At 40.8% G+C, this 20,400-nt stretch overlaps 1 protein-coding gene across 1 annotated transcript; it reads right to left on the reverse strand.

The window, feature by feature from the left end:
• Positions 1–2,255: 2,255 nt before the first annotated feature.
• On the reverse strand, positions 2,256–6,461 carry LOC108936061 (sodium channel subunit beta-3-like). The gene is made up of 5 exons (XM_018755119.1): positions 6,407–6,461; positions 4,184–4,347; positions 3,433–3,658; positions 2,605–2,743; positions 2,256–2,418 (listed from the first exon to the last, which is right to left on the reverse strand). Exons 1-5 carry the CDS (start codon positions 6,459–6,461, stop codon positions 2,262–2,264), a joined length of 741 nt encoding a protein of 246 aa, XP_018610635.1. The 3' UTR covers positions 2,256–2,261.
• Between the last annotated feature and the right edge of the window lie 13,939 nt (positions 6,462–20,400).

Consider the following 20,400-nt stretch of genomic DNA (forward strand, 5'->3'; position numbering starts at 1 on the left):
GTTGAGGACTAGTAGCAGTAAAACTGAAAATGACAAAGAAGCAGGGAAATTAATGCTACAGAGGGGGAAGAAGCAGGGGAAATGTGTGCTCCTAAGAGAGACAAGGAGGAAGCAGAGATACAGTCCGAGAGGGAGCTTGTGGAGAAGCTCTACAGAGACAACACACATCAGACCAGAATCAGAGATGAGCAAAAACACTTGTGTAGTCAGTCGTTGCCCACCAGGTACGTAGGTTACATCAGTTGTATCTGCAAACATATAAAAATAATTTCCAATACCTAATTTGCATCATTAGCATCTAAATATACAAATAATGTAGAACAGGATCGTATCAAATGATATTATAATGTTTTTACAGACATTTCTAAGTACTGTCACTAATTTCATGTATACATTTGTAATAAATTCTGTAGAATTTATAGAATTTCTGTCCCTAGAATTTGCTTTTGATACAGCATGTCACGGTCAGCTGTGATTTTTTTTTTTGGCCACCCCAATGAAATCACTGGGTCTTACCTGGCCACCCCTGAAAAAAAGTTCTGGCTACACCCCTGACTGAGCCGAATTATCAACATTTCTCTATCCAGGGTACATCTTGTGTCACACCCTGTGCTTCCTGCTTTGGCTCCAGACCTCTGCAGTCTTCATGGAGCCTTGAAGAGTGTGCACAAGTTGCTCACCCCTCCTGCAAGTCCAATGGGATTCTATGGGGCGCCTTTCTATTCCAGAAGGGGCAGTTCAACCGGCCGATAAAGAAGCGGAGTCAGAGTGTACAGTAACCATGATCCTGTGTTGTCAGGCAGCACATCTGTCGCAAGATGCGCACTGCTTTAGAAAAAAGATATGCTAAATGAATACATGTAAACACGAATGTGCGTTCATGAAAATTATTCCTTCCTCTCAGCAAACTGCATTTTTCGTCTTCTTTTGCGATATCTCTTGGATCAAGAAAAGGTACACACCGAAGATCAGAATGTTAACACCTATTAGTCTGAATTGATTACGCTGTAAAGGTACAGAACAAGGACATTCTTTTGTTCTAGTTGTTTGTTTTCCCAAAGAAAAGAAGCAGCACTTATATAATTCCAGCCTACTGTATAAGGAAACTACTTTGAAAAGTTTGCTTTACCAGAGCTTGTTATCCCTAAAATCCTCACATCATCATCTAACCATTGTTCCCCTTCTCATCCTCCTACCTCTCATCTGACCCTGCTGCTGGGATGATGCAGCTAAAGCTAATTTGTAGAGCACAGTTGGATGGGATCTTGTCCATGCCCTCCGTGGTTTTCCACACTCGGTGGCAGGACATCCTTGACCTTTTCCTCTTACAGCCCTGGCTTCTGGGAAACCTAGGATATTATAATGCTTTTGGTCATTTCTGACATGCAGCAGCACTATGCTGTGGCAGGGCAATTCCCTGTGACTCTGTGAGGGGTATGTAGTTTGGTGCAAGGGGTGAGGGGAGTGTGCTGGGTAGGGACCACTGAGTAACACTGAGCTGAGATCAGCAACACATTCATATTAATTCACTTGGGTGACACCTTTCTCAAAAGTGACTTATAATTTTAAGTTATTTTGCTCATGTACCCATTTATACAGCGGGGTAATTTTTAATGGAACAATTCAGGGTAAGCACCTTTCTCCAGGGTACAACAGCAGGAAGTACGATTTGAACCTGCAACCTTTGAACCTCCAAGACAATGTCTCTCAGCCAGGGGTCTTAAACTCAAAGTCTCAAAACTCTCATGCTCGGCATGGGGGCCAACACAGTCCTTCTGCTTGGCAGTAATATAACAGGGAAACAGAACTTTATTATTAAAGAACAATTTTAAACCCTCCTCTTTCACATAGTGACATCTGTGCATTACATTGTAGCGCTTGGAGCAATCTATATCCACAGACAATTAGCATCCACACATGTGCGTCTCTCTGATCACCTTGGTGTTTCGTGATGTGTGAAAATGCTTTATTGTACAGGGACGCCTAATGTTATATTCTTTCAAAACTGATATTTTTTCTTTGCAAATCAAGCAGGTGGCATTTCCATTATACTTGACAAAAAATACTTGGGTCAATTTTTTTTACTTAATAGTCTCTGATCAAGATTAACCTTTCTTTTTGGTTTCAAAAAGACCACACGGGGGGGAAACTGCAGCTAGCTGTTAATTTCCGGAAGGTGCGCAGTTGAGAAAATTCGCTTGCTTGCTAAGTTTTAAGAGCAGAACAAAAATCAGCACTGAAAGTACATGCGGCAAAGCACTTTAATTGAATGTGGGTGTGCTTTCAAGCGAATGAGATGCAAAGCGGAATGCATTGACACTGTGTAACGTAATGATGACTGTATTACAACATCTTGTTGGCTGGTATTGGCCCATGGGCAAGTAGTTTGAGACCCCTGTTCTAACCACTAGGTGGGTGCTGCAGAGGGAAAGACAGAAAACAGTTTGCTTCTATACAGAAAACACAACTGCAGAAAGAAGTCATTACTCTCTTAGTCAGGAATGTATTGTTGTGTCAGAAAGTTACCCTGTCAGCACAGTATTGCAGCTGTAACACACCCTTCGCCTTTTCAGGAATCCACACAGCAGAAGACGGGGAACTCACACGTTGCTCTGCACGCGTTCGTCAGCCTTGGAGACTTTTCTGTAGCAGTAGATCATCTCTACCAGGAGCCAGAGGGTCAGAAATATCAGCACTGCGTACATGGTCATCTCAGAGTACATGGACGTGATGTCTCGACTGACTGTCCCACAGCACAACAAACATGACATAACATCAGCACACAGTGCAGTTAAACATGCACCTAACAGCAGCTTTGTCATTTATCTTCACAAAAATCAAAGTGTTTTAAATGACACATTCAATGTTAATTATAGCCATGACTGTTCATAGCTTTGGATTCTTTCTCAGTGTTGATTAAGCGCATGTGGTTATTTTAGTTTACCTCCTTCAACATTAATTTGTGTTCCTTAGTCAGAAAAATAGTACTCAGCAAAACTGCCATTATGAATATTTGCAGGTGTTTAATAAAGTCTGTCTCCCAGCGACACCCCCCCCATTATGAAACTAACACCAAAGTACTGTTTTTGAGATTATGCTAGTACTAATGAGGGGGCCGCGGGGGCGCAGCGGGTTTGGCCGGGTCCTGCTCTCTGGTGTATGTGGGGTTCGAGTCCCGCTTGGGGTGCCTTGTGATGGACTGGCATCCCGTCCTGGGTGTGTCCCCTCCTCCTCCAGCCCTACGCCCTGTGTTGCCGGGTTAGGCTCCGGCTTGCCGTGACCCCACTTGGGAGGAGTGGCTTCGGCCAGTGTGTGTGTGTGGTATTAATAGTGGATAAGGTACATTTCTTTTTCATAATATTGTTAACTGCATGTCACTTCTAAACAATTTAAGGCTGGGTAATTAAAGCAAGGTAGATTTTACTGTCTTACCTTGCTTTTTCACCTGCACTGTGATTTCCTTGCTGAGAGTGAACACAGGTTCATAGTTGTCAAATTTAAACTGGCGGTACACGTTGCACAGGTAAGTTCCACTGTCATTTAGTGTGGTGCTGATAATCCTGATGGACAGATCCTGAAGGTCCTTGGTGCCATTCCATGCCAGTCGGCCCTTCCATCGGGTGTCCGGCTCCTGAGGTAGCCCATCGAATTTAAAGATCTGGAGCAGGTAAGACACAGAGCACATTGTGGACTAACCCATATTACTAGGATTACTTGTGATGCCTTTGAATTCGAAGTTTATAATGGACTTGCTGTACTTGTCACATATCCAGTATTTGTTTCTATCTCATAGAGTGGTAAATTGGTTTAATTTTATTTTTGTTACATATCTTCAGCTCCACTGGACTGAATTTTAGTCCAGGCTTTTACAGGCTAACTTCACCACTTCAGGCAATGGATAACTGGGTGGAAAGAAGGGTGGCAGATGACTATATAAAGAATTGCAGACATGCCACATAAACAAATTAGGGATGCACCAGATGGCAAGAGAAAACTGCCTTGCAATAGAAGACATTTTTGTTTAGATATCTGATTTTTCATATTATGCAATGCATTTTCAAGTGATATTCACTCAGGTTGCTGCTGCCTTTTTTCTCAGGAAAAAAAATATTACAGAGACAGAGAAAACAATGAGAAAACATCTTTTGATTCTGGGAATCATTTACAATTAGAGGAGACCCACTAGAATTCTCTCTTTATCTGGTGTGACGTAGAACCAGTTCACTTGTGTCTTGGCATTGACCTCCTCCCTCTTCATGCAGGAGATGCAGGTCAGTTTGATGGGTTTGCCCAGGACCACCTCAGTGTTCGGTGGCATATCTACACACACCGGGCTGCTCACCTGCACTGGAGACAACCAGCAGCCAACAGGGCAAAGTCATGCTTCTGAGCCAAAGCTGGGCATTATTTCACAAGCACAGACACTGAGACAGTAATTTTTTGAACGGTCATACAGAACTCTGGAGCTGAAACACAGAGGCTATTGGGTTTAAATCCCAGGTAAAGAAATTAAGCAAAAAATTCTAAGCAAATTAAGCAAAGATTATATCTATATTATTCTGATAACTGTTTATTCGCTGATAGGTAAAATATGAGCTGAAGAAATCGCCTGGTATTAGGAAATCCAGTAGGCAAGTGAATAATTTAATGCCATAATTTGCTCCTCATGATAGCTGGAAAGAATATTCTGGCTTTTAAATTATCTTTTCAAAACTGACAACAGCCAGTAACCATGAGGCAACAGTAGGAAATACAAAATGTAGGTTCATACCAAGTTAACTGTGAAAAACTGATATTTTTTATCTGGAGATGCATGGTGGTTAGAGCTGTCACTTGGTAATCATGAAGTATTGGGTTTAAATCCCATTCCTGCTGCTTTTGTAAGACTTATTTGGCTTTTTAAATAGCTAAGTAAATTAACTTAGTGGACAAATCTAACATTGTAAGTTGCCTTGGACAAAAATGCCTAATAAATACAAATATAAAATGATATTCCAGGAGCCCCCATAAATACAGACTGAAAGCAAACTAGTGTGAAACATTTTTCCCCCAATTTATTGAAACAACTGAATTTATTGCAAAATCAGATGATGAAAAACCCTTTTATAAATGTTTAATGTAATATCCAGCCAAAAACATGACTTTTACCATCATTTATGAAATCGGTGTTTTGCATTCCTTTTTCCCATTAAAGCCACACACACACACACTTTCCAAACCGCTTGTCTCATACAGGGTCGCGGAGAACCGGAGCCTACCCGGCAACACAGGGTGCAAGGTCGGAGGGGGAGGGGACACACCCAGGACGGGACGCCAGTCTATCGCAAAGCACCCGAAGCGGGACTCGAACCCCAGACCAGCTGGAGAGCAGAACCGTGGGCCACCCCACTGCGCCACCCCACTGCGCCACTGCACCCCCCATTAAAGCCACCTTGACTAAATTTGAAGCACTGGGCTTTAAATGAAACATTAATAGACCTCGGGAAAGGATTCCTATTTAAATGTCTCAATTTGACACCCAGCAGCTTCTACTCACGCATTTATCTGATCCACAGATAAGTTGTGATTTCTCTAATAAATCAGAGATAGGGAGAAAAAAATTTTTTGTTGTTTGTGAGACATGTGAGGCTGTCCATCCAAAGATGCTACACATTCCATAGAAAAAGAGCTCCTTTGACTTTTTTGCACACTTTTCAGATCTGTAATGGTAAACCATGTGAGCGCTTTTTTCTCACTAGTTTATTGGGAATTATGTCAGGCCTGACATATACAGAACTGCTTGAAAATACATGAACCCCTTATGTCCCCTTAGTTTTACCACAAAATGGTTATTTAATCAAAACCAGAGTTTCTCATCTAACGTAATAGGCGTGTTATTACTCATTCCATATGTTGCTTTGGAGGAAATCATCCAAACCAAGTAGGTAAGTAGAACCAGGTATCTAAATCATAACATTTACTCATTTTATAAGTTTAAGATTTAGACTACTTTAATATTTTACATAAGAATAATGACCATCCCTACAGGGTTCACATACTTTCCTCAAACACAGTGAGAGTGTACAGACATTTAGCTTTCTACTGTCAATTATGGCACTAACTCCATTAATGTAGAGTAACAGCAATACATTCTATGAGATGTATAATTTATGAGATTTACCTAAGGGGATTATCTAAAATATCAGTAAGACATTTTCATAGACAAAATATGTATCAGCAATATATTATATATATATATATATGATTTTTTCCCCCCCCAATACATTATCTTATTATTACTAGGGTTCAATTGTGTTAATTATGGAGTGAGTACTCAGCAACTAGTTAAGCTTTATGGGTCACACATACATTCATTGGACATTAAAATATCATGACAGTATTTATTAACAGTTTAGTCGGGACTCACCAGCGAGAACCAGCAGGGCTACGGAGACCAGAAACTTCTTCACTGCGAGGTGCATCTTCTTCAGATGTGTTGGCTGAAGAAATTCTGGTATTGAAAAAAAAAAAAACTGCTTCCCGAAAGATACAGCTTTAGTGTAAAAAAAAAAAAAGAAAAAAGAAACAATGAAAAAAAATCCTTAAGTAAGGCTATGAACGGAAATCCGATATCGAGAAGCGAAGGTTGTTCCTCAACACCACGGACAGCGGCTCAGTGCCTCCGGGTACCATAGCGCTTCCTTTCATCAAAATTGTGCCTTGGATGGATGGAAATCACGTGCCTACATGTTTTATTAAGAATAACAATAAATAATAATAATAAAGAATGAGGAGCAAAACGTTATGGCTGAGTTAAAACTAACTAAAAAGCTGTTCAGCACGAGGCAACAAGAATCAATAGCCTTCGACGACAGTTTGCCAGCTGTTTCATCGCGGTTCTTAATGAGAAATGATGATGATGGGTCCTTTAGTTTTCGCCCGTGACGTGACGTGTGTAACTTCGTGTCCCGTTTAGCAGAGCTTTCCTGGACAGTCGAGTAAATGGTTCAGAACAGAATTTCCACGGACTCGCACTGCGAGTCGCAGTCTGAAAAGTGGAAGTAAGTGAGCTCTTTCCCTAAGGCTTAACTACGCGGTACTCCGAAAAGATGAGACCAGAAAAGAAGTTTATTTTTTTTGAGAAGAATAGTCCCTGCGCAGATCTCTGAACCCCACAGCAGAGTACGTCAGTAGTCTGCTTTTCGAGTGCTGGCGTTTGTTTTCTCAGTGTACCGTGTTTGCACATTTTATTAATGCGCATGCGCAACAACTCCCCCACCCTTCTCAATTGCACACTTCTCCGAAACACTCTGCTACAGTACATTAAGCATAAGGGTATGCTTACAGTGTACACACAGTACACTCACACTGTACAGTAGCTATAGAGAGCACCAATACTGTTCATTATGCACAGTACATATACACACACACATTTTCAGAACCACTTGTCCCATACAGGGTCGGAGGGAACAGGAGCCTACCTGGCAACACAGGGCATAAGGCCGGAGGGGAAGGGGACACACCCAGGATGGGACACCAGTCCGGCGCAAGGCACCCCAAGTGGGACTCGAACCCCAGACCCACCGGGGAGCAGGACTGTGGTCCAACCCACCATGCCACCCGTTACAGTACATATATATGTTTCTTATTTCATTTATACACACCTAAACATCACTTTCAACATCACTGGATTTTGCATGTTCTCCCTGTGTCTGTGTGGGTTTTCTCCAGGTGCTCTGGTTTCCTCCCACAGTTCAAAAACATGCTATTTGGGTTCACCCATAGTGTGTAAGTGTCAGAGAGTGTGTTTCACTGATGTATGGATGAGTGACCCATTGTAAGTGGTATCTAGCAGTGTAAGTCACCTTGGTGAATAAGGTGTGTGGGCTGATAACACTACAGAGTGTTTATTGGAAGTCGCTTTGGACAAAAGCGTCTGCTAAATAAATAAATGTAAATGTAAATGTAAATTTTAACTTTTACAGGCAGAACGGAGGTGCAGTGGGCAGCCTGGGTGACTCCCAGTTCCTGAGCTGCCCGATTGGTTTGATCCCTGGTTAGTCTGCACGAAATTTGCTCTTTGCCCCAGTGCTGGTGAGGGTTTGTGTTCCGGTTTCCTTTTGCGGTTTAAACATGTGTTTTACGTTGATTGGTTGTTCTAATTTGCCTGTTGTGTGTGCGTGTGTGTTTCTGTGTGACCTTTGTGTGTGTGTGGGGCTACCATGCCATGAAATGTCCAGGATGTTCCCAGGCTAGACTTGAGATCCTGGCTGATGTGATGCAAAATTATAGAGCTGTTAGGAGATCAAGAGAGAACTGGGCCCAAAAAAAATTCACTTTGACACTCTTCATCAGTACTAAAAGAGGTCCCATAGAGAGCGAGAGAGACAGTGCTCAGTTCACCACATTGTAATCAAAATAAATTTGGACCTCTCATGAGTTGTACCACCAAGCAGCCAAAAACTGAGGAGCATAGTGTTCTTCCTGGGGTATAAGGAGGTGGTCATGTTCTCTAGGCACCACTGTGCGGATGCTTTGATTGTCTTGTAGGCCACAACCAAAGTGTTGGACCTGGTATGGGCAGCTGCACAAGAGAGATGTGCAGGGGAGGGACATGGGAACAATTTGGCAGGCTGAACACAACTTGTGCCATGGCATTCTGGGTAGGCTAAAATGGTCTTGTGACAGAGGCTGGAAGACCAGACAGGAGTCAGTTGCAGTAGTCCAGATGGGATATTACCATGGTCTGGACCAGGACCTGCATACAGTGTGGTGCAAGAAAAAGGTGGATCCTGTTGATGTTATACAGGGGGTATCTACAGGATTGGGTTATGGTTTCAATATGTTTGCACTAACATGGTGAACTTAATTGCAAATCACCGAGTAACTCAGTGAAAGAGCAAAAAATCGAAAGTAATGAACAGTGATTGATAGAAATGTGATAGATTAAAAGTACATGTCTTTCTTTGCAAATGCGCTGGAGTAAAATTAGAAAGTAGAAATACCAGAAACTACTGCAAAAAGTATAATCCTTCCTGAGGTTTACTTAAATGCAAGAAACGGGGCAACGGTGTATTTCTTAAGCATAAAGTCCATGGGAGACTGAAATGTGAGATGCAAAATTCAGATTGGAACAGAGAGGAGGACAGACACAAGGAGTAGTAATCAGCCTTTTGACTTGGAACTCTGAATGATAACCAGGCCTTTCCTTCTGCCTGGGGTTTTGAGTTAATTAACCAGCAGGGATTTCTGACTAAAGAAAAAGCACAGCAATAACAAACGTTTCATCTTCCCCCTCCTTCCGTGCTGTTTTAATAATTTGTGTTAAACTGCACATTTTCAGCAGAATAATCTCTAATTAAATGGACATCAGTACAGAGATTCAAATTTCAAACACTGTTTTCCTCTGTGCTGAAGACAGCTTTGCACTTCATGAGCTGTGTTTGCTTTTCATATTGTCATTATTTACAGGCTTGTCCTGATAATCCATTCCCAATATTTACCTACTTAAATTACCAGCATCACCTGGATGACTTTTTCTTATTGTTGAGTTTTCATATATGTTTGAATAATTCTTCACAAGAAGTGACTTAATGGCCTCTTCCCATGAGCATATTTTGAGGTCTAATCAATAACCTTTTCATTCCCTCCAAATGGAGAGAGCACATTTCTTAATAATAGTATTCCACTTAGAATTTAGGAAAGCAGACTTTAACAAAGAGTGATGTCACCTCTGCGCTAAGCAGAACCTCTGAACAGAAAAACCAATTTTCATCATTTAAGGCAGCGACTACTGTTGTGTGCATGGCTGTCACTTTAACACCTGAAGGTTGCTAGTTTAAATCCACCTCCTGCTGTATTACCCTTGATCATAGAACTGACCCGAAACTGATACAGATTACCATTCTTTAAAAGTGTTTAAATTCCTGTAAAAATGGATTATAGAACATAGATTGTCACAGCAGACAAAAAAATTAGCTATGTGAACATTAATAAAAGGGTCTTGTGTGGCTGGGTTGTTAGTGGTCACTTGTTGGGTTCAGTTATACTACACTCAAAAGTGCAACATTGTCTCTGATTGTTTAAAAAAATGAGAACAATTTTATGTAATAACTACCTCCATCTCTGAGTTTTAGATTCTTAGAAATAAGCTAGGTGTTCCAAATACTGTAGAAACATTTCAAAAAGCGCTCTGCACCTTAGATTCGTTAACCTCACGATCACTATGTGCTGCACTGACACTGCCGATCAATTTCTGTACAAATAGTTTTAAAAAAATCTATCACTGCAGCTTCATTGCCACTTACAGACAGTTTTTTTAGGGCATGTCATGTACTTTGGAATAGTTTTTAATGGAATGTGATGGTATACCACATTCCACTTGTGTCCCATTTGTAAACTTGCAGCTGCTGCCACTAGGAGAATGCACAAGATGTTCACTCCCTTAGTCGTGTCAGAGATGGGTTCAGCGATGTGACTAAGTGATGAGAAGGGCATGATGATGATTAAAGCGAGCAATTGCAGCATTCGCCACTTCTCCATGGGGCCGTAGCGGGGCCCAAAACACAGAGGACGAATGGAAGTCCTAGGGGCTGGTTCCTCCAGGAGACGAGGGATCCATGGTAACAGCTACGTAAAGTAACAAGACTACTGAAACCTACTAGCCCTGAAGTTCTGCCTGTGAAAGAACTGGGGGTGGGAGAACCATCTGCTGAGAAAAGATAAGCACCTAGGTCATTTAGTGGCTTGTTCACTGAAAATGTACCATCTTACAAAAGTGTTCCTTTTTCCTGCAGCTGTGGAAACATTGATTAGACACTGGACATCTTGAATTACGCATTAGATTTGATGCAAATGTCATGTAATGGCACTAAAAGAAAAATTATTGCTGTTTTTCCATCACTTTGGCTTTATTTCTGTTGGTTCTGTTTAGGTAATTTGTTTTAGTGACATAGGTTGGAATCCTGAGAGCCAGATTTAGATGTAGAATGTTCATTTAGGCACCAGGGTGTGATGGATTGGTGAAGCATGTCCACCCATGTGAAGGGTTTCATCATTTTTTTCATCAGGTCTAAAGAGGCAGTCACACTCTGGCATGTTTTTTTTTTTTTTTGTTTTTTCTTTAAAAAGAAGATATTGGCGACAACGAGGAGTTCAATTTAACCCCTGCTTATACACTAAAGAGACTACGTAAAACTTACATTATTTTTACTACACAGGACCCTTTAAAATTTGAGGGTAACCTACATACATTTCTCATTACAGCACATTTCTTAAAATAACCAGGTGCACATCAGAACAAAATCTCCTTACTTTGCAGAAAATTGGTGCTATTGAGCACTGCTATTCTGTGGCCTACATAGCCACACAATCAATTCTCTCTGAAGGATGCACAGAACAGCTGGGACCCTGCCTTCAGTGACATCATCGGAGAAGTTCAACAGACAGGTAAATAATTTGCTAAATGAAAATTTCTTGAAAAGCTTTCAGGAGCGATGTGCCAGTGCATAGTCCAACCATCAATTTCTTTTCCCTCCTTAAGTTTTAAGGTCTCTGTCTGGATGTCTGATCGCTACTTACAACTCAGCGTCTCTAAAACTGAGATCCTTCATTTTCCAGGTGGTCCATCCTCTTGTAAAGAACTCTTTATCAAACTGGAAAACTTGCTCATTTTACCTTCCTTATCAGCTAACAGTCTGACTTGATTGACTCAAGTTTGTCTTTTTCTCAACATATCAAAACCATAACCCAGGTTCTTTAGATATGTACTAAATAACATCCACGGGATCCACCCTTAACTCACAACAGACTCTATGCAATTCCTGGTCCAGGTCATGGTGATATCCCACCTAGACTACTGCCACTCCCTCCTTTCGGCCTTCCGGCCTCTGCCATCAAACTTCTTCAACTGATACAGAATGCTGCTGCACGAGTTGTGTCTGACTTGTTGAAATGCTCCTATTTTAACCCCCTCTTTGTCTTTCTCCAGTGGCTTCCCATAGATGCCTGCATAAAATTCAAGACTCTAGTCAAGACCTGCAAAACCATCAATGGATCTGCTCCCAAAGTATCTACAAGACCTGATCACTTGCTACACCCCAACCAGACTGCTACACTCCTCCACCTCTGCTTGGTGGTCCCATGCACAAGACTTCCAAAATCAAAAGCATATAGGTTTTTGGTTCTGGCTCCCATGTGGTGTAAAGACCTCCCTCTCTCACTCAGAACTGCTGAATCTCTCTCTACATTTAAGAAGGGTCTCAAAACTCACCTCTTTCACATTCACTTTTCCCCTGATCTCGTGAGTGCTCGATAAACATGTACGAGTTTATGTTTAATAATTTTTAATGATTAAAACATTTAATAATTGAAAAGCCTATATGCAGCTACTCGTGTAATGTATACTGGCTCATACAGCGGAATGTGACAAATGGATTGTACTCAAGAACCACACGTCTGCATCCAAATCTCTCCTTTCGTTCATGTGATGTACTCTTTGTGTTGTTCTTCGAGACATACATTGTTTTGTAGAAAAAAACATCTGTTAAATGGATAAATGTAAATGCAAAATAATACCGGATGCAGATGAAGCAATGGCTTTGGGTAACTGGTACTGTTCCTGCTAGTAATGGTGTTATAGCTGCCCAAAAGCTGGACGTGTTGGTTTCAATGATCCTGGGTAGATAGATCCTGACAAAAGAGGCTGTCAGTGCAACACAGAGCTTTCCCTGCCCGTGCCCTCAATCTCCTCAAGGCTTGTTTTTCACCAGAAATTCTGAAGCATACTTACACACAAAAGATGTTTTGTTCTTACTTTCTCAGCCTTTGCTTTGTGATTGATTTATAGTAGCAAAGCTTTCCTGTGCATGTCATGCATCCATATCTACCTTGGAGTCTTCTTTGCTAGAGGTCCTTTGTTGTCTCTCAATTGCTGTGAAAGAACTGTGCGGTTAACCAAAGTTGTAAAATTGAAAAGCAAAGTCATCAACATGTCACAGGGCACAGCAATTGTGTCCATTTTCACCAGGCTAGTATATTAAAAGTGTGCTTCACCGGCACCACTGGACTCCTTGTGTGACACCTTTCTGATGGACCTTTCAAATTGAGGAGATCCACAATTGCACTAAGTGATCTCCTTTTCCATCAACAGGCCACAGCATTGGCTACTTCCCAGGCTTCACATTATGTGGTTTCCTCACACTATTTTCTTTGCAAGTGAAATTAAAGTGAGTTATTTAGTAGCGCACTTAAAGGACTAAAGCAACAGAAGATCTGTGATGGTTTGGAGTAGACAGTCTGGGAAATGGAGTTCAGTATTTGAGAAATGGGCTGGTCATTTAAGATCACAAGGTATACATCTGGGATTTTTTGGGTCAGAAATTTAACCCACATTCCAGTGATTCTACTCCCAGGACTCACATGATGAATGCATATGGCAGCTTTGTGCTTCCAGCTTACCAGCCTATCCTGTGCTGAACAAGGTGATAGTCGGTTCAAGAGGGGAACTGGAAAATGCAGATGGCATGCATGTCATGGACAGCCAAACTGGATGGCAGACTTGAAAATGGTTTAAGAATGGTTTCCGGGGACAACAACTTCCTCCATTAGTAATCACTTTAGTATATCTGGACACACTAATTGCACAGCACCCAGGGCGGAGTCCATATCACTTAGTTCCCTTCAAGATTTCATAAAAAATCATTAACTCTTATATACTGCCTCTCACTCAGGAAGCATTACATTGTTTTTTTTTTGAAAAGCATACTGAGCTGTATATTTTGCATGTCGGTCAGAAAGATTTTTTTGCAAAAGAAGCATGTTAAGCATAGCACCTCAACCACTGGGCAGAGACTCGGCTGAGCGTGTCTGTGATATTAACATGCAGATATAGCAGAAACATGTTAATGAACCCTTCACAATGTTGCACTTCTGACTCACTCACTCCCTATTGATGACCGCTTATTCTAATGCAGGGTCATGGAGGTATGAAGCCTATTCCGGAAGTGTAGTGTGGTGTAGGCTAGGTAGGACATACCTCAGGTGGAACGTCCACCTATCACAGCGTAGCCAGACACATTCACTCACACTGTTACATACATTAGACAATTTAGAATCACCAACCCGTTTCAAATACATTTTTCGACTGTTAGAGGAAACCCGCAAAAACATGGGGTGAACATGCAGACCTCACACAGACTGAGAATGGGTTGATCCTACAACCAGTCCCACAGTACCCGACACCCTACCTGCTTCACCTAAATGTTGCCCGTGCACTGCTGAAATATTCCAAAATGTAATTCTGCTGCTCAATTATTATGCCTCACTCACTCGCACAGCAAAACTACTCTTCAGCAATCAAACCTAAAAAACACTCTTTGCACTGGGTATCAACTACGAATATACCATACTATGAAATATGTGTACCTTGCTGATTTTTTTCTTTGTCATAACATAGCTCATACATAAATCATGTGGTATAATCCATCACATGATTTACCTTTCAATGTTATGTTAATTAAAACAATAATAAAACCTTAGCTACCTTTATTGTAATAGTTTACTTTTAATGCTATTTTTGTCTTTATTGCTATTATTGCCAGCTCCGTAAAGCACTGTAAATTAAAAGCAATGAAACACCAATAAAAAATATGGTATATACCTTTTAAAATTTTGACTTAGGCCACACATACAGTAGTATAATGGGACTGCAAATGAGCAAAGTTATGATGTCAAGGGAAGATTGCATTCCCTAGTGAATAAAGTAATAAAATACCAGAATACTCACTCTTTCCTTCCTTGGACAAAATACCATTAAATGAGACTGATGAGTATGGCAAACATTTGTGTAAATTAAAAAGAAAAATGCTTTTGGTTTTCACAGATTCTGAAAATATATAAATGAATAAATAGCTCATTTGTGCAGATACTACAAAAATATACCCTACAAAAACCCAAACAAAGCTGTAAACCATGCTTGTATGGCTGTGTGTTTTTCAGGACTTGTATGTGTGGATATTTGGTCATTGTTTCAACTGGTAAATTGATTTATAAATAAAGGTAAGAATTAACAGTGAAATTATTCTTTGCAATCGTTTACTCCACAAAAAGTCAGAAATGCAGTTGTCTGTGGTGGGAAAAAAAATAAGCATGCCCACGAGCTTCTGCAGCTGGTCTTGCCCACTTTGGCAGAAATAGTTTCTTGCAGATATTTCCTGTAATTGTCCATCAGTCTCCTATGTGGACTTGGAGAAACTTTGCCTGCTCCTCCTTAGAGAACTTCTTCAACTGTGTGATGTTTGAGGACCTTCTTGCATTTATTGTGCACTTCTAGTCCCCCCCAAAACATTTCTAAGATCTGGGCTTTGACTTGACAATTCCATAACCCTCTATTTGTCCTTGACCTATTGTTTTGTGGATTTGCTTGAGTTTTTAATGTTTCTACCTTGTTGCAAGGTCCATGTATGGTTTGGCTTCAGCTTTTTTTTTTTTTTACAACTGGCCTCAAATTCTCTCCAGCTGTTCTGTGATACAATGTGCGATTCATGGTTGACTTTGCGATGCCAAGCAAGCCCTGAGGTGGAAATGCAGCCCCAAACCATAGCACTTCCACCACCATACCTTACAGCTGTAATGAGGTTCTTCTGGCCAAAGGCAGTCTTTGGTGTTTCCAGACCTGATGTTGTGCACTGTGGCCAATCAGCTCTACCTTTGTCACATCCATCCAAAACTTATTGATCAAATAGTCCTGATCTTCACCTAGTCATGTATGTACAGTATATTCATTTTTAGAGGTTTCTTTTTTCCTGACCTTGTATGTGGGACAAAGTTGTGCAGTCTCTTTCGGATGGTTGACTCAAGCACTTTGACACTACCTGAGACAAGACTGGCCTGTTATGGTTTGTTGTGGAGATGACAGAAAGTTTATAACAATCCATTTAGTGCTTTATTCAAGTTTTATCAATGAAAGATGAAAAAAAATATATATATACTGAGCCCAGACATTTAAAAGGAGTCGTGTTTTCAGTGTGACAGCAAGTGACCTTGTGGTTAAGGAACTCATTCCTAGTGGTTTTTCTTATTCAAAGTGTAAACTGTGTAAGTGGCTTTGAAACTGGCTATTGCATATCCAAGTCAGCAGAATCTCATACAGCAGAAACCGGTCATCCAGATTCAGTGTTATTATATATCCATCTAGTGGTTATATTTCATATCGCAACACAAGCTTAAAAATAAATTCTGTATTGTCCTCCAGTGGTCTCCCCAACTTTACTAAGGTAATGTGTTCCTACTAAACCGTTAACACCCATTTATTTAAAATATCAACAATTAAAATTGAACTAAACTATTGAACATTAAACTATTCAACATTATTGAACATTCAAGTATTTAAATGGACACAGTTGCTTCAGTTGTTAACATTAGTTACCATAACACAACATAACAAGGGAGTGTCTTATTTAATTCTGAAACACTATTTACCTGCACTCATTCAGCTCTCTTTTGGTGCTCTTATACACTTAAAAACAATTAGAAACAGAACATACATACATGATACTAAGTGTTTATGTATTAATTTAACTTTTAATGAAAAAGCAAAATAGAACAATAAATACAAAAGAAATCATTGAAAATAGTGCAAATGAATTTGCAGTCACTGAACAAATTGACATGGTGTCTCCCAATGCCTGGGCTGTGTAACTGGATGTGGGTTCGATCTCTGCTCAGTCTGTGTGGAGTTTGCTTGTTTTTGTTCGCACTGGTTTCCTTCCACAATCCAATGACAAGCGTTTCAAGTGAAATGGTGTGTGTGTGTGTGTGTGTGTGTGTGCGCACGCATTACATTGCGCAGCAATATGAGTGAATGATTGTAGACAGTTTAGTGAAGAATAAAGAATCTAACACTGTAAGTCACCATTGGAAAGGTAAAAGCTAAATACTAGTTAGTAATCATTGTGTTTTGCTTCGGAGAAGAGTGTCTGCTAAATGTAAATGTCCTGTGCGGCTCAGATGGGAAATGTGTGAGATCCAAATGAGAACCTCATAAATGCAAAGAAATGCATCCTAAGACAAAGAAGGGGTATCAAATGAAAATTATTGTAAACTGAAAGATTTGTAGCTGAAACTGATGTATCTCAGGATATGACTGTATTTCAACGTATTTCTTCTTGCTAAGCATAGCAGTTTAATATATCGTGTCACAGGATAATTATGCCTTTAGAAATCCCTTATGAAAAGCTTGCCTTAACTTTAGTCAACGATAAATTTACTCGTGTTTACTGTAAATTTACTCTAAACTCTGACAGAGGTGGGATACAGTCTTTCTAACACCAAGCAGATGACGCCGATGATATGATCTGCTAAGATGAGCAGAAATTAAAATTTAGCTTTATGACAGTGGTCTTTGATTATTTTTTGCTGTGGCTTCTGGTTTTCAAGTAATTTGAAATTAAAACCTTCTACAAACCTAAATAAAAAGTACGGGATTCTCCAAAAGATACATACCAGAAAGGGTTCATTCTGGACAAAGTTCCAGCTTATTAAAAGTGAAATATGAGATGAAAGCCAAGCCAAGTGGATCACAGCAAGGAAAATATGAAAAAGCAGACGGTGTTCAGATCAACAGAGCCTTTCCTTACATTCTTAACATTAATTAATTGTTTCTATGCATATGTGTGTGTGTACTGTACATAACAGATGTACTCTCCAGTCATCTCCAGACTCTTTGCCTCCTTACCCTCTGCATGACCAGGATTAATTAAGGTGCTGATGGCAGTAAACAAACTTCAGCCCAAAGCACCCAACACCTGCATGGTCTAAGTACTCAAATGGTTGTTAGTTCAAGTCCCAGGAGAGGCCATGCTGTTATACTCCTTGATACTAAACCTAAAAATCTGACTTTTTAAATGGGTCAAGTTCTGCGGATAAAAATGTGGTGAGATAATAAAAGAGTAGTGTGAGAGAAAGTGAACTTGGTCAAAACAGATTTGAATTGCAGGTACCTTCCTCTCGCAGGAGATCGCTATCCTGTCCAGACAAGTCAGGGAAAGTAAAAATGATGTTAGCGGAGCACGAGGCCCTGCCGAAGCTGCTTCTGTTACCATTTCGGTGACTGTGGTGGACCGCTACCTTGCAGGAGGAGACGGGGAATGAGAGTCTGAAGCATGCTGCTCGTACCTGTGTGTTCATAGGGTGAGATCCTGCAGCCGAGAGCGATGGTGACCTTCTGGTTGAGTCTGCTGTTGAGCTCATTTGTGGTAAAAGGTAAGCTTCTTCCCTTGAAGCATGTTTATGGAATGCAGGTTGGATGATTCGTAGGAGTCTTTACTTTTCCCTTTGTGTCTCAATTAAACATGTCATTCATTGGTACGAAATATCGGCCTCACAATAAATATCAAAATACCTTGTTATTGAGCTTCCCGTACTGTTGCTCAGGTGATGGTGCAAATCTTAATGCCATAGTTGCAAGCAGATTCGATTTCAAATCATGGAGGCCTGTGGTAATATGAGGTTTGGCATTAGGCCCTTGAGTTTTTAAAGGGAGAAGAAGAATCAGTCTTGTTAAAATGGTATAAATTAAGCCTATAGTTTGGAAATGTTAGTCAACTGGGTATTTAAAAGCAAACAGTAGGTTCACAAGTTTTGTAATTTCAGAATCAGAATCAGAATGGGTTTTATTGGCCAGTGTGCTGATACACACAAGGAATTTGCTATGGTTCTAGATGCCTCCAGTATTTACAGACAATCAAACAAACAGACAAACAGCTGACACAGAATTAGAGAATAAATAAATAACATATTTACCGATTATACAAATACAAGAGTATAAATACTAGTATAGACACAAAAAGAGTAAATAAATAAGGATTAAATTACAAAAAGTGGCTGGATTTGGTTGGATTAAATGAGGACTGCTTTTAGACGTGTTTGGTCAAACCAGAGAACAATATGACTTTAAGAGCATTTGCTGAACTGTCACAATTGTAAGTGTTTGCTAGTGCTGCTATTGCAGCTACAGATAGACAGACTGATTATTGGGCTGACCTGTTCACTCCACACCCCCAATCCCCAGGCACTGCTGTGAAAGTCCTGGCTACCATGGGGAGGCAAGCCAAACTCCCGTGCCAGTACCAGTATGAGGATGGGGGGGGCATCGAGGAGCTGTCTGTTCAGTGGAAAGGGCCGCAACAGCAGTTGTTATGCCACTTCATCAAACATAAATCCTTCCGAAACTGCACACCTGGCTATGAGCTGGACTACGCGCCCGGCCGCATCACCCTCCTCATCCGGCACGCGGAAACGGAGGATGCTGGACCCCACATCTGCTCGGTGAGCAAGCGACACACATTTTCGGACTTTGTCGTCCAGCTGAGCCTCAGGACGCGTAAGTAGCCCGATGGCTATTCTCCTCTGTGAAATGCAGGCCTTGGATGCTTTGGAATTAACGGGAGTAACACCTGTTGTTGTGCTCTGCAGAGTCCATCACTGAAGCCCCAGAAACAAATAAATGTCAGTCAGGTACTGCACATGGCCAGCTGACTTTGGTTTTTTGCCTGTATTCAACTGAAATGATTCTGTTAGACTGCTAAGCCAAGCATGCAGCACACACTGGACATGGTGATGAACGTTGCCTGTGGAGAGACTAATGTTGTGTTTAATCTGCTCTCCAGGTGACACAGGGGCTCATCTTCCTCTCTTCAGCTGCTTTCTGCTCATGTGCTTCTGGGGATGACACAGAGCAATGGGATCGCCAGGGGACTGGTTTAGATCGAGAAGCGGGTTTGGATCTTTCCTTGTTCTGCAAATATCCGTTCCATATGCCGTACCCAAACAAACACAGATGACTGTATCAAATGCATGACAATGTGGAAACTGAGAGTTCTGGGCCTTTGATTTACTTTTCATGGCTCAGATAGCACGAAAAGCCACAGAGTAACATTCTCGAGTGGCTGAGAAATAGAAGAAAATGCATTTGGATGATGTTTCACTGAGATAAATTAGAGGTGTGATTTAAGACTGCGGTTTAGCCATGTGCAAAAACCAGCATCATGTAAATGACATCAAGCTTCTGTCAGTTTTACTGACATCACGGGATTCTCAGTGAATGTGAGGAAGTGTTAGGGGCGGAAAGGCTAGTGATTTCATTGCCTCTTATTATGACAGCTTGCAGAAGCACAGTTTAGAACACTGCAGTTGCTTTTCAGGGATTAAGCATTGAAAAATAATGTACTTCAATGTCTGTAATTGTTTTTTTGTTTCGTGCTCTCCTCATATTGAGTAGATGTGTGTGACTGGCTGCAGGAAAATTAACCACTTTTCTTTGTGCTTATACCGATTTTTTTGTTATCTACATAATTTAAGCATTGATAAACTGCATGCTACAAACTTTATGAAAAACCTAGGATGCTGGTAAAGCGCAGAAGT

Source organism: Scleropages formosus, chromosome 4, assembly GCF_900964775.1.
Source record: "Scleropages formosus chromosome 4, fSclFor1.1, whole genome shotgun sequence".
NCBI lineage: Eukaryota > Metazoa > Chordata > Actinopteri > Osteoglossiformes > Osteoglossidae > Scleropages > Scleropages formosus.